Raw genomic sequence first — 27,940 nt, forward strand, 5'->3', positions numbered from 1 at the left:
ACACTGTCATTATTTTTGAGGTCGACTGTAAAGCCCGCCCACAGGGAAAACTGATAGGTCTACTTAGCAGGAGTCCCCGACCTTTTTGCACCGCGGACCAGTTTAATATTGACAATATTCTTGCGGACCGGCCGACGGGAGGAAGTGGGTGGTTGATCACCACCGGAATATAGGTAATAAGTCAACTATAAGTGACTTATAAGTGGCTAATACGCTCAATTTCGTTTCTAAAAGGGTTTATCTAACAAATTTAATATTAAACACACAGCGCATATTTTCCCCGTATGAACATTTAAAATCATTGCAACACATCAATATCGCTGAATCAGTGGGAGGCCTGGGCTTGTTTCCCTGCAACAAGACGGTGCCATCGAGGGGTGATGGGAGACAGTGATACTCAAAGGGGGTTCCTTATGTCCAGACTATTCCGCAATTCAGGTTTTGTTGCATTCATTGCAGAAAACTCCGCTTCACAGAGATATGTTGGAAATGGAAGCAACGTTTTCAGTGCTTCCGTGGCTATCTCAGGATATTCAGCCTTGACTTTGATCCAGAATGCTGGCAAAGATGTTATGTCAAATATATTTTTCAGCCCACCGCCATTTGCAAGCTCCAGGAGTTGATCACCTTCCAGCGCTGACATAGATGACACGTGGGTAATGACCTCGTGCGTTATGACCTCATGTGCGTTCAAGTTCAACAGTGCGTGACAGGGAATGAGGAGAGGTGCAGCTCAGTCATATCATTTCATATCGCCAAATCTTACCACTCTTAGCACGAAGAGAGACCAATCAGGATGCTTGTTCTCCCTCTCCCTCTCAAAAAAATCGATTTCTGGGATATTGTATATAACTTCTGGGCGTCAGGGAGCCATTATCAATATGCAGGAGACTCCCGGAACTTCCGGGAGAGGTGGGATGTCTGCTGCCGCCTGTAATGACGCTGAAATCATCCGGACAACCGTCAGTGATGAAGTACAAAAGCCTGGCGAAGAAATTCCCAAGGCTGGCGGTGACAACCTGACTACGCAAGGTTGTCCTATATGGGTGGGGCACATTGGCATCTTAAAGGGGATTAGAGCGGGGTTTAAATTGGAGCGAAATTCCAAAATTGTCCGCTAAGACATCTTTAAAAACGCTCTCGCAGCAAGCAAATTCTTTGGGGTTTTTTTCCTGAAACACTTCCACTTACAGGTACATCGAAACCCGCGATGGGCTGGGTTTAAGCACAGCCGTTTTCAGAAGAAAATCCAATTTTAATAAATACCCAGCCCCCACTGAGGTCTTGTCATTAGGACAGCGAACTGTTTACCTGTGCTGTGCACTTCATATGCATTTTGAATTACACTTTATTAAATAATATGGTAATATATTGTTTTATGTGATGTGCGTGATATATGTATTGTGGCTACACCGTGGTCCGGACAGAGGTTGTTTCGTTTGTGGACAATCAGCCAGGTGACAATAAACTTGAACTTGCAGATACAGAAATTCTAAATCACTCATTTAAAATCCTGCATTTCAATGTAGAAAAGTAAGTTCTGATCCCAACTATTGCAGGCAGTGTGTGTGTATGTATGACTACGGACGTATATGCGATCGGACGTTGTCTGAATGGACATTAAGTGGCGCACACCTGTAATAAGGATACACCTTATGCTTTTATTCTTTTAGGGACCACAACATATTAGGGAGGCTAAGCGCAGGGAAGGCTGCTCAAGTACTTCACAGATCTTTTCAGCAGAAAACCAAAGTCTGACAGAGAAGGTCACTAGAGCTGAGGTGTACTTTACATCTTTCATCGTTGAGCATAACCTGCCATTCCAGGTGTGTAAGCACACAGGCAAGCTATTCAGGAAAATGTTTCCTGATTCAGAAATAGCAAAAACCATGCCTGCTCATCATCCAAGACAGCAGCTGTTGTGAACATGGCACATTAAGACAGAATTCAGAAGTCAGCTGTCTCACAAAACACTTGTGAATCTGATGTCTTGCAAAATTAACAAATTCATTGACACAGACTGCTATGAGGTTGAGACTTCCGGTTGAGACCTTCCTGAAATGAGTTTTTGCAGGGTGGGATGTCTGCTGAAGAGATCCCACAACCTATGAATTCTCTCTCAAGGACTCTATTACTCATGTTCTCAGCATTATTTATTTACTTATTTAAGTTTTTTTGTATTTTTACAGTTTGTCTTTTACACTTTGTGTGTCAGTCTTTTTCATTGATCCTATTGTATTTCTCCATTCTGCCTGCAAGAAAATGAATCTCAAGGTAGTATATGGTGATAGATATGTGCTTTGATGACAAATTAACTTTGAGCCTTGAATCAGAGGATTAGTCATGATCTTTTTGGGTGGATGAATCAGTTCCCTCCTCCTGTTCCAGTTTCTCTTGCATTCTTCTGGGCACACAAAATGAATAAGTGGTTGAAGCAGGAAGAGAGGCTGCTCCCAGGTGTAAATCAGGACACATGCTCCTGTTGGAAAACCTAGTTGGTTTTTTGGATGGAGCAAAAATTCCACCCCTCCACTACCACCACCTCCTCAAAGCGACAACCACACACATGTACATGAGGAACTCAATCTGCAGTCCGCTAGTGGTTGTTGAAGTTACTTTGGAAACAACTTTGAGTTTTGGTAGAATCTGGAAGAGCCAGGACATTGTGCCTTTGGGGGAAGGGCCTGCTGGTGTGCTTCCCTTCATTTTGCTGCTGACTTCCTCTCCGTTTCATCTTGCTTATTTTGAAGCTGTCAAATATCACCACTACCTTCTCCACCCATCTCCCACCACAACATTTGGTTATGTGCTCATTTTTTTTTGTACTCCTTAACACAGTAGCTAATGCTGGGAGCCTTAAAGTCACATTTGTCTTGTACTCCCAGGGTTGGCAACAAGCAGATGATGGAGTAGTCATTTTTATAATTCCACTTGTTTTTTCAAAGCAGGTGAAGAAAAGTCTCAGCAATGCTCAAAAAATGCTGGAGGAACTCAGCAGGCCATGCAGCATCTATGGAAAAGAGTACAGTTGATGTTTCAGGCCGAGACCCTTTGGCAGGACATCCGAATTTAATTTAAATTTAAACATTTATCCCCTTGTTAACTTAACCTTTCTGCTAATGGGAAAAAATAGTATTCACCCTGTTCAGTGCTTCTAAATCTCCACTCAGTCTAATTTGTTTAAGTAAAACTTTCCTCACAACTAAATTTCTAAAACTATGGAAATGTCCTTGTAAATCTGTTCCGAATTTAACACAAACATCCGAGAATGAGGTGACCAGAAGTTTACACAATTCTGTGTAGACCTAATCATCATTTCGTATTCAAGCTTTTCTCTTATCTGTGTTCTATGCCTCAGCAAATAAAGAACCCTCTTTACCTTGTTATCAACTACCCTTGCTGCTCCTCCACACTTCTCAATATCCCACCATCTGCCTCCCCAGCACTCACTCCTCACTGAAATTCCTTGCATTTTGTGTTGCCCTACCTGACCAGTCGATTGTCATCTTTTCACATCTCTCCATAGTTTTCCTCATCATCCCCATAGTGGATTGCTTTATTTGCTTCTAGCTTTTTTATCACAACTCATAAAAGTATGTTTGAGATATTGATCTTCACTTCCTTCACTGTGTAGATTGATCGTCATTCTTCTGCTGATCTCTCAGGTTTTTACTTTCCTGATCTGTCTGTTATGTAGCATTTTTGACAATCATTGCTCAAACCCATGTAGTCCACATTAAATACACAAGCCTCAATGACCTTTGAAACCGCCTCAAAAAGATGGGTAAGGTTAAGGAAAAAACCACTATCCTTGATTAACTTTTGTCTTTCTAAATGTTGATCTTAAGCAGTCATTGAAAATTTTACTTTGTGATTTGCTCACCATATACGTTTGTCAGATTGGCCTGCAATTACTCACATTACCAAACTTTTAAGTAAGAGCTCTTCAAGGAGATGGCACCTAAACTAAAAATAAAATCGAACTTTGTTCTTTATCTTATAAAGTTTTTCATAAGGTTCCCACAGTAAAAAGGAAGATGCCCTTGCATGTATCCAAGTAATGTCCTGTAGTTGCTTCCTAGTCTGTTCATGACACCTTCTGTTGTTTCGTTGGTGATTGGCAGTGGCTGATTGGGAAGTAATTAGTTTGAATGGATTTATCCTATTTTCTTGTGAACAAGACATCCTCAATTTTCACATTCTCAGATTGATAACAGTCTTGTAAATTTACCTTATGACTAAAGTGCTAAAAATATCTCTAAACTTTGCAAATTAGCAATTAATGGTTTATTCACAGCTCTTAATTTAGAGCTCATTGTGCAAGTTCAGTTGAGCATACACTCTACCTCTTCTGATATTCTGCTATGCTGACCTACCTGACTCAGATAGCAACGTGTGATAACAAGCCATCGTAGACTGATCAAACTGTGCCACCACTCAATCAGATCTAATTTTAAAGGAGACATTTATTCTGCATTGTAAACACTTTCTCATTTACTTCTTGTGATTTTGAACATCTCTCGCATCTATCCTCTTAACCTTTCTGTTCCAAAGAATGGAACAGTCTTAAAAATTGTGTTTTTTTTGTATTCCAGCTTGAATACATCAAAGGCTCAGCATAACTTCTTTGCTTTGGTTCTCAATGTTGTTTCTCATAAAGCTGGCAATAGAAGACAACTGTTATTCTACTACTGCCAAGTTTCAAAACTTTAACCAATAATCCCTTGCATCAAACCTTCTCAATCACTCTGGAGGTCTGCTTGGATAAAATCCAGAAATGCTTGCTTAAGTGCAGTCTTGGAGTGTTCTTCAAATATAACTAAATAGATTAGTTAGGGATGATTGACGCTTAAATTTGCAATCATTCTATATTTTTACATGCAGTGTTTTTGTTTTCCATTTCTCTAAACCTATTCTATTCTTTTTTGAACTTATTTTCTCTCTGTGTTTATTGTTTTTTTTAAAAAATCACCTAAGCTTGGAGTATCAGTATGAGTGCATAGATAGCTATAAAAAGACTGACTTCAAACACTTGCTTATATTAGTTTCCATCCGGACTTCCCCTTCTATACACCACTATCTTCTTTGTTTTATCCCAATTTACTTAGAGCCCAATTCACTTTCCCTCTACCCATCCTACAGGGGCAAATTTTCTTCAAGCTTTGCATGGGTCTGGAGCTCCTATGTTTCTCTAATTTGCCATCTTTCTTCTATGCTGCATTTTGTGAGATCCTGCTTATCAGAATAATCTCCTGCTCCTTTTACCTTTACTTGTACTAAGCTAGGACCATCCTGTCCTCCATTTTAGATTATACTGTTAGGGAGGGGTAGCACCTCTGGTGGGGGAACATGTCACGTCCTTTTCAAGGTGATTAGTCCACCTTTGGTCCCTAGCTGGCACTCACAGAACATAGAATAGTACAGTACAGTACAGGCCCTTCAGCCCACAATGTTGTGCTGACCTTCCAACCCTGCCTCTCATATAACCCCCCACCTTAAATTCCTCCATATACCTGTCTGGTAGTCTCTTAAATTTCAGTAGTGTATCTGCCTCCACCACTGACTCAGGCAGTGCACTCCACGCACCAACCACTCTCTGAGTAAAAAACCTTCCTCTAATATCCCCCTTGAACTTCCCACCCCTTACCTTAAAGCCATGTCCTCTTGTATTGAGCAGTGGTGCCCTGGGGAAGAGGCACTGACTATCCACTCTATCTATTCCTATTATTATCTTGTATATTTCTATCATGTCTTCTCTCATCCTCCTTCTCTCCAAAGAATAAAGCCCTAGCTCCCTTAAACTCTGATCATAATCCATACTCTCTAAACCAGGCAGCATCCTGGTAAATCTCCTCTGTACCCTTTCCAATGCTTCCACATCCTTCCTATAGTGAGGTGACCAGAACTGGACACAGTACTCCAAGTGTGGCCTAACCAGAGTTTTAATGCTGCATCATTACCTCACGACTCTTAAACTCTATCCCTCAACTTATGAAAGCTAACACCCCATAAGCTTTCTTAACTACCCTATCCACCTGTGAGGCAACTTTCAGGGATCTATGGACATGTACCCCCAGATCCCTCTGCTCCTCCACACTACCAGGTATCCTGCCATTTACTTTGTAATCTGCCTTGGAGTTTGTCCTTCCAAAGTGTACCACCTCACGCTTCTCCGGGTTAAACGCCATCTGCCACTTCTCAGCCCACTTCTGCATCCTATCAATGTCTCTCTGCAATCTTTGACAATCCTCTACACTATCCACAACACCACCAACCTTTGTGTCGTCTGCAAACTTGCTAACCCACCCTTCTACCCCCACATCCAGGTCGTTAATAAAAATCACAAAAAGTAGAGGTCCCAGAACCAATCCTTGTTGGACACCACTAGTCACAACCCTCTAATCTGAATGTACTCCCTGCACCACGACCCTCTGCCTTCTGCAGGCAAGCCAATTCTGAATCCACCTGGCCAAACTTCCCCGGATCCCATGCCTTCCTACCGTATGGAACCTTGTCAAATGCCTTACTAAAATCCATATAGATCACATCCACTGCACTACCCTCATCTATATGCCTGGTCACCTCCTCAAAGAACTCTATCAGGCTTGTTAGACATGATCTGCCCTTCACAAAGCCATACTGACTGTCCCTGATCAGACCATGATTTTTTTAAATGTCCAAAGATCCTCAGCTCTCACCTGTGGCTCCCCGTAGCTGTTTGCATGTGACAGCGGCCACATCCCGGATGACGGCTTCAACAAGCTGGCTAAACCAGGTGAGGGTAGCTGACAGGTCTCAAACCCTCGGTGAGATAGGGAGTTGTCTATCCCAGCATGTGAAGGCAGACTCCGGCGGATTGAGCGGACAAGACCAATGGAAGGTCCAACGGTCAAGAAGGTGGTCTCTGCAAGCGTCATGGAACGTGTAGAGCAGGACAAGACACAGAAGACATCCTGGTCATCCACTGTGCCTAGTCCCATCTCCAGCCGTCTCGACTCTGTCTTGCCACTGGATCCAGATGGGAATTGGGAAGAGAGAGTGAGGCTGACGCTGCGCAACTCTCCCTCACTTAAATCCAAATCACGCGCTAGTCTCGACACCATCAAATGGTGTCGAGGTCCTCATTGACATCGACGATGGATGAACACATACTGTTAATTATTTGTCTGACATCTGACGCTGCATTTAATTTCCTCCACCCAGCAAATTACTGAGAAGACTGAAGCCATTAAGTTCACTGTCTCACAAGCCCTTTTTCCTAAATTAGGTCAGCTTGCAACTATCTGACGATCATATTAACCCAGCAATGACAAACCCTTGCCATCACTGAGATTGCACATTTCTACGCCCATGTCATCACTTTTTGAGGATGTAACTATGAAAATGGACAAGGGAGAGCCAGTGGATGTAGTGTACCTGGACTTTCAGAAAGCCTTTGATAAAGTCCCACACAGGAGATTAGTGGGCAAAATTAGGGCACATGGTATTGGGGGCAGAGTACTGACATGGATTGAAAATTGGCTGGCTGACAGGAAACAAAGAGTAGCGATTAACGGGTCCCTTTCGGAATGGCAGGCGGTGACCAGTGGGGTACCGCAGGGTTCGGTGCTGGGACCGCAGCTGTTTACAATATACATTAATGATTTAGATGAAGGGATTAAAAGTAACATTAGCAAATTTGCAGATGACACAAAGCTGAGTGGCAGTGTGAAATGTGAGGAGGATGTTATGAGAATGCAGGGTGACTTGGACAGGCTGGGTGAGTGGGCGGATGCATGGCAGATGCAGTTTAATGTGGATAAATGTGAGGTTATCCACTTTGGTGGTAAAAACAGGAAGGCGGATTATTATCTAAATGGAGTCAAGTTAGGAAAAGGGGAAGTACATCGAGATCTAGGTGTTCTTGTACATCAGTCGCTGAAAGCAAGCATGCAGGTACAGCAGGAAGTGAAGAAAGCTAATGGCATGCTGGCCTTCATAACAAGGGGAATTGAGTATCGGAGCAAAAAGGTCCTTCTGCAGCTGTACAGGGCCTTGGTGAGACCACACCTGGAGTACTGTGTGCAGTTTTGGTCTCCAAATTTGAGGAAGGACATTCTTGCTATTGAGGGAGTGCAGTGTAGGTTCACAAGGTTAATTCCCGGGATGGCGGGACTGTCATATGTTGAAAAATTGGAGCGGCTGGGCTTGTACACACTGGAATTTAGAAGGATGAGAGGGGATCTGATTGAAACATCTAAGATTATTAAGGGATTGGACACGCTGGAGGCAGGAAGCATGTTCCCGCTGATGAGTGAGTCCAGAACCAGAGGCCACAGTTTAAGAATAAGGAGTAGGCCATTTAGAACAGAGTTGAGGAAAAACTTTTTCACCTAGAGAGTGGTGGATATGTAGAATGCTCTGCCCCAGAAGGCCGTGGTGCCAAGTCTCTGGATGTTTTCAAGAAAGAGATGGATAGAGTTCTTAAAGATACGGAATCAAAGGTTATGGGGATAAGGCAGGAACTGGATACTGATTGTGGATGATCAGCCATGATCACAGTGAATGGTGGTGCTGGCTCGAAGGGGCGAATGGCCTACTCCTGCACCTATTGTCTATTGACTTACCATAGCCTAAACGAATCCATTACTGAAATCCTCACCATGACATTGTTAATCTGGAGGTGACAATTCTGGTGGTTCTCAAGCCAGTTTTCTATCATAACCTGAGCTATGACAATATTCTCCTTCCCAACTAGTCCCATGTCTGTTTCATCTATAAGCCTAATATTTGGTAAGTTACATTTGACTTACACTTATGCATTATCAGTATTTTAAAGTGTTAAGCATCTTTGATTTCAAATATTTCCATAGACTGCTGATCTCTGTAATCTCTTCCAGCTCTACCTCAAGGAGCACAGTTTGACGGTGCGCTTCCTTTTCATATCTGATACACACCCATTTTAATCATTGGCCCTCTGGAAATTTGAACTTTCTTTCCTAAACATGTCAGCTACTTCCTTGCTTCAGGAAGTTTCATAAAATCCTACCTCTTTGAACAAGATTTTACCGTCGTTCCTAAAAGAAGACTGTAAAGGTTTAATTTCAACTGCTATAGTCACAAGGCATAGGAAAAGGTCTTTTCGTTCACCAGGTCCACATCAAGCATCTGAATTCTCAGAATTTGGTTACATGTGGAGCAAAACACTGACTTAAACTTGATAGGCTGAGACTCCATTTTTTTTCTTCAAGAGATGAGCTGCATCTGAAATTGAACTGTAGTATTACTGTTAAGATTAATGTTTTCTGGTCTTTGTGGTGACTTGCCTTTTTAATAAAGAAGGGTTAATCATTCACTTGCATCGTCAGCATTCTCTTGGTGAGGGTCGTGGTACAATTCTTGCAGGTTCCCTCATTCCAAAAAAGTTTTATATCCTAACCCGATGAAGTGCCTTGGCCCAAAATGTTGGCTCTTCGTACCTCTCCATATATGCTGCCTGGCCTACTGAGTTCCTCCAGCCTTTCGTACATGTGTGTTCATATCCCAGCTGTTGTTCATTGACCTGTGGGAGCTGCACATGGGCAGATATCGGGAAGAGACTCGATGGGCTGAATGGCTTAAATCTGCTCCTACATCTTTATGGTCTTATATCCACTGAAAAAGTTGCCATCTCTCTTGACTCAGCTCTGACCCTGCCCTTGACCAGGCTGATGCAAAAACGGGTTGCAAACATTAATGGAGGGTGTGACCATGTAAACCAAACATGAGAAAATCTCCAGATGTTGGAAATCCAAACCACCACAATGCTGGAGGAACTCAGCAGACCAGGCAGCATCTGTGGAAAAGAGTAAACGGTCGACGTTTCGGGCCAAGACATTCAAATCCCGATGAAGGATCTTGTCCTGAAACATTGACTGTTTACTCTTTTCCATAGATAGATAGAGATATGTAGATAGTCATACTTTATTGATCCTGGGGGAAATTGGTTTTTGTTACAGTTTCACCATAAATAATTAAATAGTAATAAAACCATAAATAATTAAATAGTAATATGTAAATTATGCCAGGAAATAAGTCCAGGACCAGCCTATTGGCTCAGGGTGTCTGACCCTCCAATGGAGGAGTTGTAAAGTTTGATGGCCACAGGCAGGAATGACTTCCTATGTCGCTCAGTGTTGCATCTCGGTGGAATGAGTCTCTGGCCGAATGTACTCCTGTGCCCAACCAGTACATTATGTAGTGGATGGGAGACATTGTCCAAGATGGCATGCAACTTGGACAGCATCCTCTTTTCAGACACCACCGTGAGAGAGTCCAGTTCCATCCCCACAACATCACTGGCCTTACGAATGAGTTTGTTGATTCTGTTGGTGTCTGCTACCCTCAGCCTGCTGCCCCAGCACACAACAGCAAACATGATAGCACTGGCTACCACAGACTTGTAGAACATCCTCAGCATCCTGGCCTGGCCTGGCCTGCTGAGTTTCTCCAGCATTTTGCGTGTGTGACCTTATATAGATTCTTCTTTTGATGAGGAGATGGAGAAGATGCAACACACCTCACAAAAAAGTTAAGTACTATTAAATAATAATTTTAATGACTGTCTACTTAGGGTGGCAGGATGGAGATACGTTTCAACCAAAGAAGGTGTAGGATGCACCTTCCCTCCTCTAGCCTGCAGGTCACCCTTGGGCAAGGTGTAGCACCTGCTTAGCCCCCCGATCAGGATCACGTGAAGCCAAGGGAGCAAGTGGTGGATGGTCGGATGAGCAGCTGGTGCATATCACAGGTCCTGGTTATGCGGGCAGACAATCTCTAAAGAGTATCAATAATGGCTGAGGTCACCTGTGTTGTAACGACACTCCCAGAAGAAGGAAATGGCAAACCACTTGTGTAGAAAAATTTGCCAAGAACAATGATGGTCATAGATAAAACCATAAATGCCCACATCAAACGACGTGGCACATAATGAACGAACACAGATATACTAAAATTAATGGTGTCTGAAGGACCACAAAGGGAGTGGGGTGATGAGTACAAGGCAAAATGTGCTCAGACTTGGAGTTATGTCTGTTCAAGACAGCAGACGAAATATGCAACTTAATTCACTGACATTGTGTCTTTTTTTGCTGAAGGGAGGAGTATTTATTGACAGGCTGCTGAGGAAAGCAAGTCCTTCCTGTTCATCTCGCTTCACCTCTTTGAAATGTATATACAATACCTGGGTAAAATCTCTCCCTTCTTCCAAAGACAACAGACCTAACCCGTGCAGTCTTTTGTTATAATTATTGCTGTCGTCCTGTGTCAGTTAATCAGCAAACGTGTTTTGCCATCTTTTCCTGATTGTGGGACCGATACCCAGGCTCACCGTTGCTATATTGGCTGACGAAAGTGTGCAATAAATTAAGATGGAGAAGGTCTATAACAATTCAATGCTAGGAGTATTGCGGGGAAGGCGGATGAGTTGAGGGCGTGGATTGACACGTGGAATTATGACGTTATAGCAATTAGTGAAACTTGGCTACAGGAGGGGCAGGACTGGCAGCTTAATATTCCAGGGTTCCAATGTTTCAGATGTGATCGAGGCAGAGGAATGAAAGGTTGGGGAGTAGCATTGCTTGTTAGGGAAAATATTACAGCAGTGCTCAGGCAGGACAGATTAGAGGGCTTGTCTACTGAGTCCTTATAGGTGGAGCTGAGAAACAGGAAAGGTATGGCCACATTAGTGGGATTGTATTACAGACCACCCAATAGTCAACGAGAATTGGAAGAGCAAATCTGCAGAGAGATAGCAGGCAACTGCACGAAACATAAAGTTGTGGTGGTAGGGGATTTTAATTTTCCATATATTGATTGGGACTCCCATACTGTTAGGGGTCTAGATGGTTTAGAGTTTGTAAAATGTGTTCAGGAAAGTTTTCTAAGTCAATATATAGAGGTACCAACTAGAGGGGATGCAATATTGGATCTCCTGTTAGGAAACCAGTTAGGACAAGTGACGGAAGTCTGTGTAGGGGAGCACTTTGGTTCCAGTGATCATAACACCATTAGTTTCAACTTGATTATGGACAAGGATAGATCTGGTCCTAGAGTTGAGGTTCTTAACTGGAAGAAGGCCACATTTGAAGAAATGAGAAAGGATCTAAAAAGCGTGGATTGGGACAGGTTGTTCTCTGGCAAGGATGTGATTGGTAGGTGGGAAGCCTTCAAAGGAGAAATTTTGGGAGTGCAGAATTTGTATGTTCCTGTCAGGATTAAAGGAAAAGTGAATAGGAATAAGGAACCTTGGTTCTCAAGGGATATTGCAACTCTGATAAAGAAGAAGAGGGAGTTGTATGACATGTATAGGAAACAGGGAGTAAATAAGGTGCTTGAGGAGTATAAGAAGTGCAAGAAAATACTTAAGAAAGAAATCAGGAGGGCTAAAAGAAGACATGAGGTTGCCTTGGCAGTCAAAGTGAAGGATAATCCAAAGAGCTTTTACAGGTATATTAAGAGCAAAAGGATTGTAAGGGATAAAATTGGTCCTCTTGAAGATCAGAGTGGTCGGCTATGTGCGGAACCAAAGGAAATGGGGAAGATCTTAAATAGGTTTTTTGCGTCTGTATTTACTAAGGAAACTGGCATGAAGTCTATGGAATTAAGGGAAACAAGTGGTGAGATCATGGAAACTGTATAGATCGAAAAGGAGGAGGTCCTTGCTGTCTTGAGGAAAATTAAAGTGGATAAATCCCCAGGACCAGACAGGGTGTTCCCTCGGACCTTGAAGGAGACTAGTGTTGAAATTGCAGGGGCCCTGGCAGAAATATTTAAAATGTTGTTGTCTACAGGTGAGGTGCCGGAGGATTGGAGAGTGGCTCATGTTGTTCTGTTGTTTAAAAAAGGATTGAAAAGTAATCCGGGAAATTATAGGCCAGTAAATTTAACGTTGGTAGTAGGTAAGTTATTGGAGGGAGTACTAAGAGACAGAATCTACAAGCATTTGGATAAACAGGGACTTATTAGGGAGAGTCAACATGGCTTTGTGCGTGGTAGGTCATGTTTGACCAATCTATTGGAGTTTTTTGAGGAGGTTACCAGGAAAGTGGATGAAGGGAAGGCAGTGGATATTGTCTACATGGACTTCAGTAAGGCCTTTGACAAGGTCCCACATGGGAGGTTAGTTAGGAAAATTCAGTCGCTAGGTATACATGGAGAGGTGGTAAATTGGATTAGACATTGGCTCGATGGAAGAAGCCAAAGAGTGGTAGTAGAGAATTGCTTCTCTGAGTGGAGGACTGTGACTAGTGGTGTGCCACAGGGATCAGTGCTGGGTCCATTGTTATTTGTCATCTATATCAATGATCTGGATGATAATGTGGTAAATTGGATCAGCAAATTTGCTGATGATACAAAGATTGGAGGTGTAGTAGACAGTGTGGAAGGTTTTCAGAGCCTGCAGAGGGACTTGGACCAGCTGGAAAAATGGGCTGAAAAATGGCAGATGGAGTTTAATACAGACAAGTGTGAAGTATTGCACGTTGGAAGGACAAACCAAGGTAGAACATACAGGGTTAATGGTAAGGCACCGAGGAGTGCAGTGGAACAGAGGGATCTGGGAATACAGATACAAAATTCCCTAAAAGTAGTGTCACAGGTGGATAGGGTCGTAAATAGAGCTTTTGGTACATTGGCCTCTATTAATCAAAGTATTGAGTATAAGAGCTGGAATGTTATGATGAGATTGTATAAGGCATTGGTGAGGCTGAATCTGGAGTACTGTGTTCAGTTTTGGTCACCAAATTACAGGAAGGACATAAATAAGGTTGAAAGAGTGCAGAGAAGGTTTACAAGGATGTTGCCGGGACTTGAGAAACTGAGTTACAGAGAAAGGTTGAATAGGTTAGGACTTTATTCCCTGGAGCGTAGAAGAATGAGGGGAGAATTGATAGAGGTATATAAAATTATGATGGGTATAGATAGAGTGAATGCAAGCAGGCTTTTTCCACTGAGGCAAGGGGAGAAAAAAACCAGAGGACATGGGTTAAGGGTGAGGGGGGAAAAGTTTAAAGGGAACATTGGGGGGGGGCTTCTTCACACAGAGAGTGGTGGGAGTATGGAATGAGCTGCCAGACGAGGTGGTAAATGTGGGTTATTTTTTAACATTTAAGAATAAATTGGACTGATACATGGATGGGAGGTGTATGGAGGGATATGGTCCGTGTGCAGGTCGGTGGGACTAGGCAGAAAATGGTTCGGCACAGCCAAGAAGGGCCAAAAGGCCTGTTTCTGTGCTGCAGTTTCTATGGTTTCTAATTGCTTAGAATGGACATTTGATTTATCAGTTGCCACCTTTCTTAATTCTTTGGTGGTATGTCTCATGGTGTAGTGTCTACTCAAGAACTTGTGCATTATATCTCACCTTTTGTGTGTTATTCACTGTACGTTGCTCTTCTCTCATTTTCCATGGGTTTTTAAGCATGCTTTTGCCCACCATGGTATTTAAACAGCTCTAACCAAGGAGACAATTGACACCTTCTCTGATTACTGTTCCCTTTTGAATGGCCCAGCATATCATCTGATGCCAACTCTTCATGCCCCTTGCTCAGCTCCGTGGGTTTAACGTCGTTTGTTTCACTCTTGCTCACAGATGGTGCTTTTGCTTCCTGTTGAAATTCCCAATTATTAAGGGAGAATATTTGAAGAAAGTGTCGGTCAGGAAAGGGATTTCTTGATCTGTTGTTTTAAACCAGGCATCTGAAAAACTTCAGCGTACTGATAACTAAAAGTTGCAACTTTTGAAACAATGCATTCAGTATATAAAATATGTTGAAATGTACCTTCTAATCCTATTGACTGAGCCATTGTCTCTACCCCATTGACTCATTTGCTTCACCCACCTTTTCAGTTTAATTGAGAACATTGAATTCAGTTACCTCGCTACATTTTTTCTCTCCTTCTGCTTTAACTTCCTCAGAATTAATCTGTCTTTAGTCATTCAAAAGGCTTCCATTGCTAACTTATCTTGTGACTTTCCTGAATGTAAATTGCAATACAGGGCAAATGAATGTAAACTATAGAAACAAAGAAAACCTGCAGCACAATACAAGCCCTTAAGGTTTGTATTACTAGGCTTACCTATAGCCCTCTATTTTACTAAGCTGCATGTACCTATCTAAAAGTCTCTTAAAAGACCCTATTGTATCAGCCTTCACCATCGTTGTCGGCAGCCCATTTCACACACTCACCACTCTCTGGGTAAAAAAACTCACCCCTGACATCTCCTCTGTACCTACTCCCCAACACCTTAAACCTGTGTCCTCCTGTGGCAACCATTTCAGCCCTGGGAAAAAGCCTCTGACTATCCACACCATCAATGCCTCTCATCAACTTGTACACCTCTATCAGGTCACCTCTCATCCTCTGTCGCTCCAAAGAGAAAAGGCCGAGTTCACTCAACCTACTCTTATAAGGCATGCTTCCCAATCCAGGCAACATCCTTGTAAATCTTCTCTGCACCCTTCCTGTGGCTTCCACATCCTTCCTGTAGTGAGGCGACCAGAACTGAGCACAGTACTCCAAGTGTGATCTGACCAGGGTCCTATATAGCTGCAACATTACCTCTCAGCTCCTAAATTCAATTCCAGGATTGATAATGGCCAATACACCGTACGCCTTCTTAACCACAGAGTTAACCTGCGTAGCTGCTTTGCTGTGGGTGCCAATTAAAATGAGAGCTGAACTGAAAGCATGTAGTGTGAGTTTTGGTATACCTGACTCGGAGAGAAGAAGCAGCAGGTTACGATCTGCTTTCAACTGCAGAGAGTAGGAAAGATTTGCTCTCTTTTTGTTTACACATAAACACTGAATAAAAAACATCATTGCAAGAGATACAGTAATTGTGGCCTCTTTGTTATTTAGTGTAAATGTTCCAATTCTTAACCCCAGGTAATGGACACTCACTACCTGAGTTGCAGAATACCTGCAGAATACATCAGCAAGAGCCATGTGTGGGACTTCCACAGCATCGCTGCCCTGGATTCAGCAAGATTCCTGGTTAAGGCATTTGTTAGATCGTGAAGTTCAAAGTAAATTTTATTGTCAAAGTATGTATGTCACCATATATAACCCTAAGGTTCATTTTCTTGTGGGCATTATTAACAAATCTATAGAATAGTGTTTGTAAGGAATCATTGAAAGGCCACCCAGCCAAGGCATACAACCAGAATGAAGAAGGCAACAAACTGCAAATTCAAAAGAAGAAACAATAATAATAAATAAATAAGCAATTATTATCAAGAAAATGAGATGACGAGGCCTTGAAAGTGACTCCATAGATTGTGTGAACATTTCAATGCTGGGGTAAGTGAAGTTGAGTGAAGTTATCCCCTCTGGTCCAACAGCCTAATAGTTGAGGGGTAGTAACTGATCCTGGTGAGAGTCCCGAGGCTCTTGTACCTTCTGTCTGGTGCCAGCAGTGACAAGAGTTCATGTCCTGGGTGGTATGAGTCCCTGATGATAGATGCTGCTTTCCTGCAAGAGTGTTTCATATAGATGCGCTCAATTAACAGAGAAACATAAAATTGCAGAGATTTTTAAAGAGTTTATCAAGAGAATTTTCCCTTTGGAACAGGTTGCCTGAAAAACTCATTTACCTGAATATTTTTAGTACCTCAGTATAACTTTTGATTTTGTACGGATGATCTGGATTGGTGTGAGTACACAATCCGAACGTTTGGAGAAGATTAGAATCAACAAAACTAAGTTCATGTCTTACCCTTAATCTTCTTTATCTCACCAGGCCCCAACACCCCATTTCTTTTCCCTCCGCCACCCTCTCCCAACACCAACACATTCCTCTTTCTGGTTCCCCTTGATTACATGTTCCACTGTTCTCTCCTCTCATATTCCATCTTCTTCAGCCCTTTGTCACTTCAACCAATCACCTCCCAGCTCTCTAATCTCATTCCCACCCCCTACCCTCTCATCTGCCAATCACCTCCTTCACCCAAATCCACCTATCACCTGTCAGCTCTTGCCCCACAGCTTTTCCCCACCTTTTTACACTGGTTATCTCCCATCTTTCAATTCGACGTAAAAGGATCTCAACCTGAAATGTTGACTGTTTATTTCCTTCCATAGATGTTGACTGGCCCACTGTGTTCCTCCAGCTCACTTGTGTGTTGCTTCAGGTTTCCAGCATCTGCACTCTCTTTTGTCTCCTGTTTTCATTAAATATCTGCAAACTCTCAATATCAACTATTTCATTAAAAGAGTGACTCTTGGGCAAGGTATTGGAGAATCATTGTGGAACTCCAGTATTATTCATAACTTAGCATTTATTACTTATTTTTAATTTTATCTGTCAATATTTATGTTCATATTTTGGAAATTGTTTGACACTTATCGTAAAAATTAGGGTTTTAGAGAGTGGACAATTTATCAATGTCACGGTATGAATATAAGAAATAGAAAGAGGAATAGACTGTTGGACTTCTTGTCTCGATTCTGCCTTTCATTAATATCATAGCTGATCTTTATATTGGCAACAGACCAAAATGCTGGAGGAACTCAGCAGGCCAAGCAGAGACTATGGAAAAGAGTATAGTTGACGTTTCAGGCTGAGACCCTCCGGTAGGAAATTGCCTCTTTCCTTCATCAACTTGATATCCCTTGATTCATTAATATCCCAAACTCTATTACATTCTGTTTTAAATATACCCAGTGACTGATCTTCTGTAGCCCACTAGGTAAAGAATTCAAAAGTTCATTTTATCATCACGGTCCTGAATTAGGGTAGATATTCAAAATCTTTTATCCATGGTCAGCCTATGCAACATTCCCTCTAAGTTATTTTACAGCAGTGCAGACCAACCATTGCTCTGAGTGGGAAATTTTTACATGGCCTAAAAACTGTGTGACACTTTAAATATTTTTTTTTGTGATATTCATACTATGAGTACTTGGAATGAAAATTGAAATACGTATCACAAACTTTTGATTTTATTTATTAATTGAAGGGTATAATGAAATCTAGTACAACAAAGAAAATCTTCAGCGTTTCGTAAACTTTTTCTAGCCGCATCCAATTCCAGCTGTGCAGGAACAACTGGTATGTGCGTGGGAGCATTTCGGTTACTGCGTGGCTGCACACCTTCAAGGGAACAGTGGGCGTAAGGTTTTAAAAAAGAGGGTTTAAAGCGAGAGGAAGGGCCTTTAAAGGGGATTTGAGGGGAAAGGTTTTTGTACACAGGGTGGTTGATACCTGGAACTCGCTACCAGAGGAGGTGGTGGAATATAATGTAATCACTATGTTTAATTAACATTTAGACAGGTACTTAAGTAGTCAAGGCATAGAAAGTATGGATGTAATGTAGGCAGATGGGATTAGTGAAGATGGATAAAAGGTCAACATTGGTCAAAGGGCCTGTTTCTGTGACTCTGTCATTGGCTGATGATAATTTAGAGTTCTAAAACTGAAGACAGTCTGTCTACTTTGTCATGGTCCTTATACTTTATTTGTCCACCTGCACTGTACTTTATCTATAATTATAATACTGGAAGAGGACATTTAGTAGAAATTGGCATTGAGATGAAGATGGCTTGTCCTGTGCTGTACTGTTCTATGTCTGTACTTCATGCTGCCTCAGTAAAACAACCATCATAATCAAAGACTCTATCTACCCTGGATATTCCCTCTTCTCCACTCTTCCACTGGGCAGAAAGATTAGAAAGATTAGCTTTATTTATAGAAGATACCAAACCCTAAAAGCATTTACCATCAGGCTCAGGAGCAGCCTCAAAAAACAGCTTTTCACTCTATCTTCGTACATGTGACAACAATGAACCAATTTCAACCAAACAAAAGCATCATCTGTGCTTTGGAGCTTGATTATTGAGGTTGGAACAACCACGGCTCTGGACTGGAGGTGATGGACTTTCCTATTAGTTCCATTACAACAGAAAGCTTCTTGGAAGCAAGGCGTTCCTGAAATGAAAGTCCCATTATGCATCAAGGGGAAAAGAAATGTTTCTATAGGAAGATGAGCAGCAGATACTGTACTTGAGCTGAAGGATGGTCCACTAACTGACACAGAAGGTAAGAGGCACGTGTTCCTTAGCCATCATAGAGCCGACATCTAATGAAGAAGCCAGGTGGGACAGTGATCTTACCAAGGGTAGAAAGCATTGATGCCCACTAAAAAGAGCGCTTCAACTCATTCAAACATAACCCTATCCTTGATGTGACATTATTGATATGGGCTGACATAATGAACTCCTCGAGGGATGTTTGCTAAAGTTAAGGTTCACGGAACTGTTGGCCTGTCTGGATACTGAGGTAGATGGACAGTATGGGTTAATGCATTTGTACTCAACAACAATAGCAAATTTTTCACTTATTAAACTTGGCAACCTGGTTGGCATGGAGGAGTTGTGCTGTAGGACCTGCTTATGTGATGCGTATCTCTATTTTTACCACGTGTGAACATTGCAAGCTGCAATACAAAGCTCTGCAAAATGATACCACACCACAAAATGTTCCCCGGTCCTGATGAAGGGTCTTGGCCTGAAACTTCAACTATGCTCTTTCCCATAGATGCTGCCTGGCCCGCTGAGTTCCTGTAGCACTTTGTGTGTGTGTTGCTTGGACATCTTCCTCAAAGGTTTGCACAAAACACTGGGTTCTATTTGTTGTTAAAGAGGAGAGAAGCAGGGAGCTTTGGAATGTAAGAGCCACCAATGGAAGAAAACAACCTCTCCCTCAACGTCGCAAAAACAAAGGAGTTGGTTGTGGACTACAGGAGGAATGGAGACGGACTAACCCCTGTAGACATCAATGGATTTGGGGTTGAGAGGGTGAACAGCTTTGAGTTCCTTGGCATAAACATCATCAAGGATCTCACGTAGTCTGTACATACCGGCTATGTGGTGAAAAATGTACAACAGCGCCTTTTTCACCTCGGATAGTTGAAGAAATTTGGTATGACACCCCAGTTCCTAAGAACTTTCTATGGGGGCATGACTGAGAGCATCTTGACTGGCTGTGTCATTACCTGGTGTAGGAACTGTACTTCTCTCAATCACAGGACTCTGCAGAGAGTGGTGCGGACAGCCCAGCACATCTGTAGATGTGAACTTCCCACTGTTCAGGACATTTACAAATACAGTGTGTAATAAGGGCCTGAAGGATTATTGGGGACCCGAGTCACCCCAACCACAAACTGTTCCAGCTGCTACCATCTGGGAAACAGTACCGCAGCATAAAAGCCAGGACCAACAGGCTCCAGGACAGCTTCTTCCACCAGGCCATCAGACTGCTTAATTCATGCTGAATCCACTGTATTTCTAGGTTATATTGACTCTCCTGTTGTACATAATATTTATTATAAATTACTATAATTATACATTGCACATTTGAACAGAGAAGTAACGTAAAGATTTTTACTCCTCATGTATTTGAAGGATGTAAGTAATAAAGTCAATTCAATTCAAGTGTAAGGGGCCAGACGAATAAACTCCTCTCGGGCTTTCAGCCGGGTACAGGTATTGATTTTAACCGATGTTTCAATGACAAACTCCGTCATCTTCATCTGGGTTGATGCCTAGGCACATCTAGTTCAGCGGTATCTATATCCCAGATCTCCATCCATCCCTCCTGATTGGTTAGTCCTTATCCAATCAGGCTTCCGCTGTCCCATCTTGTTTACAATCGGTGTTACTTAGAGTGAGACCTTCATCTTTGTTAGCATCATCCCTGATGAAGATGGCTGAGTTTGTCATCGAAACGTCGGTTAAAATCAATACCTGTACCCGGCTGAAAGCCCGAGAAAAGTTCATTCGTCAGACACGTTGGGAAAGCACTAGATCCATTTTTAAGGTACCAGAATTGGGGAAGCAAAGTTATCTTGCATGGTAGAAATCGAGTCACAAGACTATGAGAAGATGGAACAATAAGACAGTATTAAAACTGAGTTTTCCTTAACTTGCAGACAGTGAAAGGTAAATGGGATTTGTGTTAGGTATTTGCATAGAATTACGGGTAGCCTCAACTTTAAGTGGAGTGAGGGAGCTCAGCTAAATTTACTGTGTATGGAACACAGAGGTAACCAAAGTACGTCAAGGGTTTAAACAGCACCTGAGGTGAAAAAAGGCCAGTTGGGTGATATTGCATGTATAGATTAAGGTGAGAATAGCAAAGGAGATGAGGTCAAAGCTCAGCTCCGTGAGAAGTAAAATAACCAAAACTCCAACTCAGTTTCAGCAAGTTTCCAGGGATAGGGATGGAATCAATAGTGCTACCCCTTGCCCAAGGTAGACCTGCAGGCTAATGGAGGGAAGGAGCACCTTACCCCTCCTTTGGGAGAGATGTATCTCCACCCCGCCACCCATACAGTGTATTGAGGTAGTTATTGTTTCCATGGAATAAAGTGTAATAATTTTAGAGAACGTCCAGTGCAGGTAGACAATAATGTGTAAGGATGTAACAATATAGAATGAGGTCTAGACTCCATTTTATTGATGTAGGGGATTGTTCTATAGTTTTATAACAGCAGTGTAGAAACTGTCCTTGAATCTGGTTGGGCATTCTTCCTGGCTTTTGTTTCTCCTGTCCAATGGGAGCAGGGAGAAGAAAGAATGACATGGATAGGGATGGTGTTTGAATATGTTGGCTCCTTTAACAAGGCAGCAAGAGTCTGTGGAGAGGAGTCTGGTTTCTGTGATGTGCTGAGCTGTCCCCCAACGTTTTGCAATTTCTCATGGTCAGGGACAGAGCAGCTGCCATACCAAACCATGCTGTATCCGGATAGGATGCTTTCTATGTGCATCGTAAACAATTGTTGAGGGTCAAAGCCAACTTTCTTTGCCCTTACGAGCAAGTAGAGGTACTGCTGAACTTTCTTAGTTGTGGCATCGACATGATTGGACCAAGAAATCTGGCTGAGTGGTGCCACAACAACAACCTCTCACTCAGTGTCAGCGAGACCAAGGAGATGATTATTGACTTCAGGAAGAGGGAGCCAGCAGTCCATAAGCCGGTCCTCATTGGGGGATCAGAGATGCAGAGGGTCAGTAACTTTAAATTCCTTGGTGTTAACAGAGAACCTGTCCTGGGACCAGCATGTAAGTGCAATTACAAAGAAAGCACAGCAGTGACTCTGCTTTTTAGAAGTTTGTGAAAATTCGGCATGACATCTAAAGCTTTGACAAACTTCTGTAGGTGGGCAGTGGAGAGTATATTCACCGGTTGCACTATGGCTTGGTATGGAAACCCAATGCCCTTGTACGGGAAATCGTAGAAAACATAGTGGAGCCTCAGGACCCACACCACCAGGTTCAGGAACAGTTATTACCCCTGCCCTCAACCAAAGGGATAACTTCACTCTCCCCATCACGGAAATGTTCCCACAACCTGTGGACTCATTTTCAAGGACACTTCATCTCATGCTCTCGATATTTATTGCTTATTTATTTTGTTCTTCTTATTATATTTTTTCACTCTGTTGTACTTGCACAGTTTGTTGTCTCTTGTACGTTGGTTGTCCGTCCTGTTGGGTGCCGTTGTTCGTTGATTCTAATGTGTTTCCTGGATTTCATGTGTATGCCCACAAGAAAATGAATCTCAGGGTTGTATATGGTGACATATATGTACACAGAAAATAAATGTACTTTGAACTTTGAGGAGAGGCTAGTAACTCTCCTAGGAACTTGAAGCTCTCTTTATACTTCATTCTATGTCGCAAAGCTGGTTAAGCTGAATCTTGCTCTAACCTAAATTGGCTGTATTTTGTCGTACATCACAATGGCAACTCACCACAATTGTCTCTTTCTGTGAAGCACTTTGCGATATTATGAAAGACGTGTGAGAGCTATATGTATTCTTTGGCTTTGCAGAGCATTTCTCCCAGTTTATATCTGGATTCTTATCTTGATGATTGAGAGGCAAGTCTTTTTTGTTTTAATTGTGGCTACAGTAATTCATTTGAAATGAGAACCTGCTGCCTGATTCTCCCATAGTCCTGCTGGAGGACTTTGGCCCGAAACGTCAACTGTACTCTTTTCCATAGATGCTGAGTGGTGGGCTGAGTTTTGTGTGTGTTGCTTAGATATTTAGTTAGTTGGGGCATTTTGCATTTTCTAATTGTGTGCTGCTGCTAAGGTGAGAGGTTAAACAACAGTCTTTGTCAGTCCTGTACCTTTAATCTCTGGTATTTCACAACAGTTGTATCCTTCCTTAAATTTAATACTTATATTGAACACTTACTTCCATTGTATAATATTTTTGTGTCTGTTTATACAATATATATAATTTTTAAATGAACTGATATAAAAAGTTTTCTTTTTTATATATTGGGTTTTGCTCTCAGGCTTTCTGCAACAGTAATACTGTTTTGATAAAGTTGTTACAATACCAGTTTCAAAAATTACCTAGAATTCTTATTTTTTAATGAAAAAGTAGCTTTTATAACATATAAAAATAACAGATTTTTATGACATTTCATTTTACCAATAGTGAAATGTTGACTTCCTAAAAGGTCTTTTTTTTAAAAAGTTATGAATGTAAGCCTAGTTACCTGTTTGCAGCTTAAACACAAATATAGAGTTGTTCTTTACGGTTCAGAATCCTATGTACTAGACAGACTTGAGTAGTTGATGCAAGAATCACAGATGCGTCCCTTCCTATTTTTCTCCTTTAACTGTTGACCTTACCGAAGATGCAGACAGCCCACAGGATTTTGAAACACTGCTCTAATTTTGATCACGCTCGCTGATGCGGAGGAAGTGTTTTAGGCCGTGCGATTGGGCCGCCTGAGGTTGATTGTAAGAGTCTGGTACAGGCTCAAGTTTCCATTGAATGTTAACAAAGACTGTGGAGGTTTCTGTTGGTACTGCAGTGAGAGCATGCTTTCTGGGAACAGGTAAAAGAGAGACCTTCTGTAATCTACAATTACGGCAGCCTTCTTCATGTAATCTCTGCATCTCCTTTGTTTTGTTATACTTGGCGATCCCGGAGTCGAAAATAGCGTATTGTCCCAGTGGCAAAGCATAAAGGAAGTTTCAGTGAAGCAAGTAGATAGTGTGGAGAGGGGGAGGGGCAAAGTTAAAGGCTGGTCTGCAAAAAAAGAGAATTAAATGTGGCGATTATTTTCATCAGCTGAACAGGATACCTTTCTGCCTTCCAAATGATTTTTCTGTCCCTGCACTTAAGCAAATGTTGATTTTAATTGATTTTGAAAGCACGTGTGTGTGTGTGGTATGATACTGGTGTTGGTAACAAAGGTGCATAAGAGTAAAGTACATAAATACTGTAAGTTTCAGTTTCAATAGATCAGATAGCCATTACAGAAAAACTATTATATACTCTCAAAATGGTAGAATGCATTGTCCCTGTAATTTTTTTTTAACATCGAGACTCTTGCACTGGAATGATTGTTGGTGGTCAGCTGTATTCTAATGAAGTCAAGCCATTGTTTGTTCCAGGGAGGCTGCTGCATTCCTTTGCTTTATGGTTTATTATCAGACTGTGCCAGCGTGTGAGGTCCCATTTGCTATCAGCCTTTTTGGCCTTCATTTCAGCAAATAAAATACTTATTGGTTCCTTCTTTTCCTCTCTCCCCCCCCCATGACATTTCGCACTGAGTAAATCTGTGATCAATTTTATCAATATCGCAGCTATAGTTAGATCATTGGAGCAAGCATTCAACTTTGCCATTGCTATGCTTGGCACTGTCTGTGTATGAACATTTAATGCAACCACAGAAGACGTTACTACCAGTATTGGATATTCATGCATAATTTATGCAGATTCATTGTATTGTTTAAATTGCCTTTAAACTGATTAAATAATTTGCAAACACAATCTTCTTATGAGAGTTCTTCCACCTCACCTTTCTGTCATTCCCCCACCTTCTCCCACTGACTTCTTTATAATCTTTGAATTTTTTTCTTGTTTGCAGCCCTGGAACAGGTTCATGTCAGTGCTGATTGTGTCTTGCTGGAGACTAGCTCACCAAAATCTCTGTTCTTGTGGGACAGTACCTCAAACAGAAACAAAATATAGGGGGAAAATGGTAGACCTGGGCATTCAGTGAATTAGGGCATTGTTACCCTTGGTTTAAATGACATTCTAACACTGTGATATAGCTTAACTTGTAAGAAGTTAAAGATTTGCAGTTTTGGATATTTTATTTTGATTTAGTTACTAATGTACTATTTCGAGTTGTTTCATTAGAAGCATAGTTTGCCTGAAATCTGTTGTGTCCCCTTGCCAACCTCATAAAGACAAAAATCAGGCATTGGCCTTCCTTCTGCCTGCTCTACAGTGACCTCTGCTGGACATTGTGAACCTCATCAAATATCTTGTGTTTCCACAGCAGAATACTCTGATACAACACAACTTGAACTGACGTCTGTGAAGAGAAGGGAGTATTTAAAAATTAACAACCACAGTTTATGAATAAGGACACAGTAGAGTGATCACAAATATTGACCATAGTAATGTTTGAAGATGTTGTTCATGTACTTTTGTGTAACTTGGGGGGGGTCATTCGGCAAGTAAGATCCATTAGTCCAAAAATATACCAAGATCCATTAGTCAAAAAATATAATTTATGTTGTGAATGGAACAAAAAGTAATCTCAGCACTGATTCGGAAACCTCTCAGTGGCAACCAGTCCACAAAACACCAGAAGTTTATACTGTGATCTTTCTCTTTGATTTGAAAATAGCCTTGTAGTTCCTGTTCAAGTGTCCATCATTCTCACTGAAGTATCTTCAGCAAAGCAGAGTTCAGGTAGATCAACGTCTACCACAGATTAACTCCAGATAAGAAACATAATTTTTAGGAATTGTGGATATTAGGTAGAGCAGGGTCATAAACACAAGATATTCTGCAGACGCTGGAAATCTAGGCGAACACATACAAAATGCTGGAGGAAGGGCTCCAAGGTAGCGTAGCCATTAGCGTGACGTTATTACAGCTCGGGGCGTCAGAGCTCGGAGCTTGTACATTCTCCCCGAGACTGCGTGTCTTTCTTCCGGGTGCGCAAGTTTCCTTCCGCAGTCCAAAGTCATACCAGTTAGTCGATTAATTAGCCATTGCAAATTGTCCTGTGACTAGGCTGGGGTTAGAGAGGAGGTTAATTCACAAATAGAGAAAGCTAGTAGACAGTGTGTGAGGGAGGATAGGCAGGGGACAGAGATCAGGAGCACTCAGACCAAAGATGTAGGGGACAAGGAAGAAAAAGATAACAAAGTTGTTTGCTCCATTAAGGATAAAAAGAGAGTAAGAGGTGGAGAGTTTCTTAAATGCATCTATTTTAATGCTAGGAGCATTGTAAGAAAGGTGGATGAGCTTAGAGCATGGATTGATACCTGGAAATATGATGTTGTAGCTATTAGTGAAACGTGGTTGCAGGAAGGGTGTGATTGGCAACTAAATATTCCAGAATTTTGTTGCTTCAGGTGTGATAGAATAGGAGGGGCAAGGGGGGGAGGTGTTGCATTGCTTGTCAGAGAAAATATAACAGCGGTCCTCTGGCAGGATAGATTAGTGGACTTGACAAGAGAGACTATTTGGGTGGAATTGAGGAACAGGAAAGGTGTAGTGACGCTTATAGGGGTGTATTATAGACCACCTAATGGGGACCGAGAACTGGAGAAGCAAATTTGTAAGGAGATAGCAGATATTTGTAGTAAGCACAAGGTTGTGATTGTGGGAGATTTTAATTTTCCACACATAGACTAGGAAGCCCATTCTGTGAAAGGCCTGGATGGTTTGGAGTTTGTCAAATGTGTGCAAGATAGTTTTTTGCAGCAATACATAGAGGTACCAACTAGAGAAGGGGCAGTGTTGGATCTCCTGTTAGGGAATGAGATAGGGCAGGTGACGGAGGTATGTGTTGGGGAGCACTTCGGGTCCAGTGATCACAACACCATTAGTTTCAATGTAATTATGAATAAGGATAGGACTGGACCCAAGGTTGAGATTTTTGATTGGAGAAAGGCTAACTTTGAGGAGATGCAAAGGGATTTAGAAGGAGTGGATTGGGACAATTTGTTTTATGGGAAGGATGTAATAGAGAAATGAAGGTCATTTAAAGGTGAAATTTTGAGGGTACAGGATCTTTACGTTCCTGTTAGGTTGAAAGGAAAGGTTAAAAGTTTGAGAGAGCCATGGTTTTCAAGGGATATAGGAAACTTGGTTCGGAAAAAGAGAGGGATTTACAATAAATATAGGCAGCTTGGAGTTAATGAGGTGCTCGAGGAATATAAAGAATGTAAAAAGAATCTTAAGAAAGAAATTAGAAAAGCTAAAAGAAGATACGAGACAGCTTTAGCACGTAAGGTGAAAATAAATCCAAAGGGTTTCTACAGTTATATAAATAGCAAAAGGATAGTGAGGGATAAAATTGGTCCCTTAGAGAATCAGAGTGGACGGCTATGTGCAGAGCCAAAAGAGATTGGGGGGAGGTTTTGAACAATTTCTTTTCTTCGGTATTCACTAAGGAGAAGGATATTGAATTGTGTAAGGTAAAGGAAGGGAGAAGGGTAGTTATGGAAAGTATGACGATTAAAGAAGAGGAAGTACTGGCACTTTTAAGGAATATAAAAGTGGATAAGTCTTCGGGTCCGGACAAGATATTCCCTAGGACCTTGAGGGAAGTTAGTGTGGAAATAGCAGGGGCTATGACAGAAATATTTCAAATGTCATTAGAAACGGGGATGGTGCCGGAGGATTGGCGTATTGCTCATGTGGTTCCATTGTTTAAAAAGGGTTCTAAGAGTAAACCTAGCAATTATTGGCCTGTGAGTTTGACGTCAGTGGTGGGTAAATTGATGGAAAGTATTCTTAGAGATGGTATATATAATTATCTGGATAGACAGGGTCTGATTAGGAACAGTCAACATGGATTTGTGCGTGGAAGGTCATGTTTGACAAATCTTATTGAATTTTTTGTTGAGGTTACTAGGAAAGTTGACA

At 41.7% G+C, this 27,940-nt stretch overlaps 1 protein-coding gene across 5 annotated transcripts in view; it reads left to right on the forward strand.

Annotated features, from left to right (window-relative positions):
• The window catches only part of LOC140196225 (transcription factor Dp-2-like), a 275,695-nt gene that overhangs the window by 88,232 nt on the left and 159,523 nt on the right, over positions 1-27,940 (forward strand). Inside the window, exon 1 of one of the 5 annotated variants that reach the window (XM_072255040.1) lies at positions 23,775-23,876. The exons of the other annotated variants lie outside the window; for them this stretch is intronic. Coding sequence (XP_072111141.1) covers positions 23,813-23,876 — 64 coding nt within the window. The 5' untranslated portion in view covers positions 23,775-23,812. Of the gene's footprint in view, positions 1-23,774; positions 23,877-27,940 lie in introns of those variants that run through there. 5 annotated transcript variants of the gene reach the window in all.

The sequence above is a fragment of the Mobula birostris genome, chromosome 4 (genome assembly GCF_030028105.1).
Source record: "Mobula birostris isolate sMobBir1 chromosome 4, sMobBir1.hap1, whole genome shotgun sequence".
Classification (NCBI taxonomy): domain Eukaryota; kingdom Metazoa; phylum Chordata; class Chondrichthyes; order Myliobatiformes; family Myliobatidae; genus Mobula; species Mobula birostris.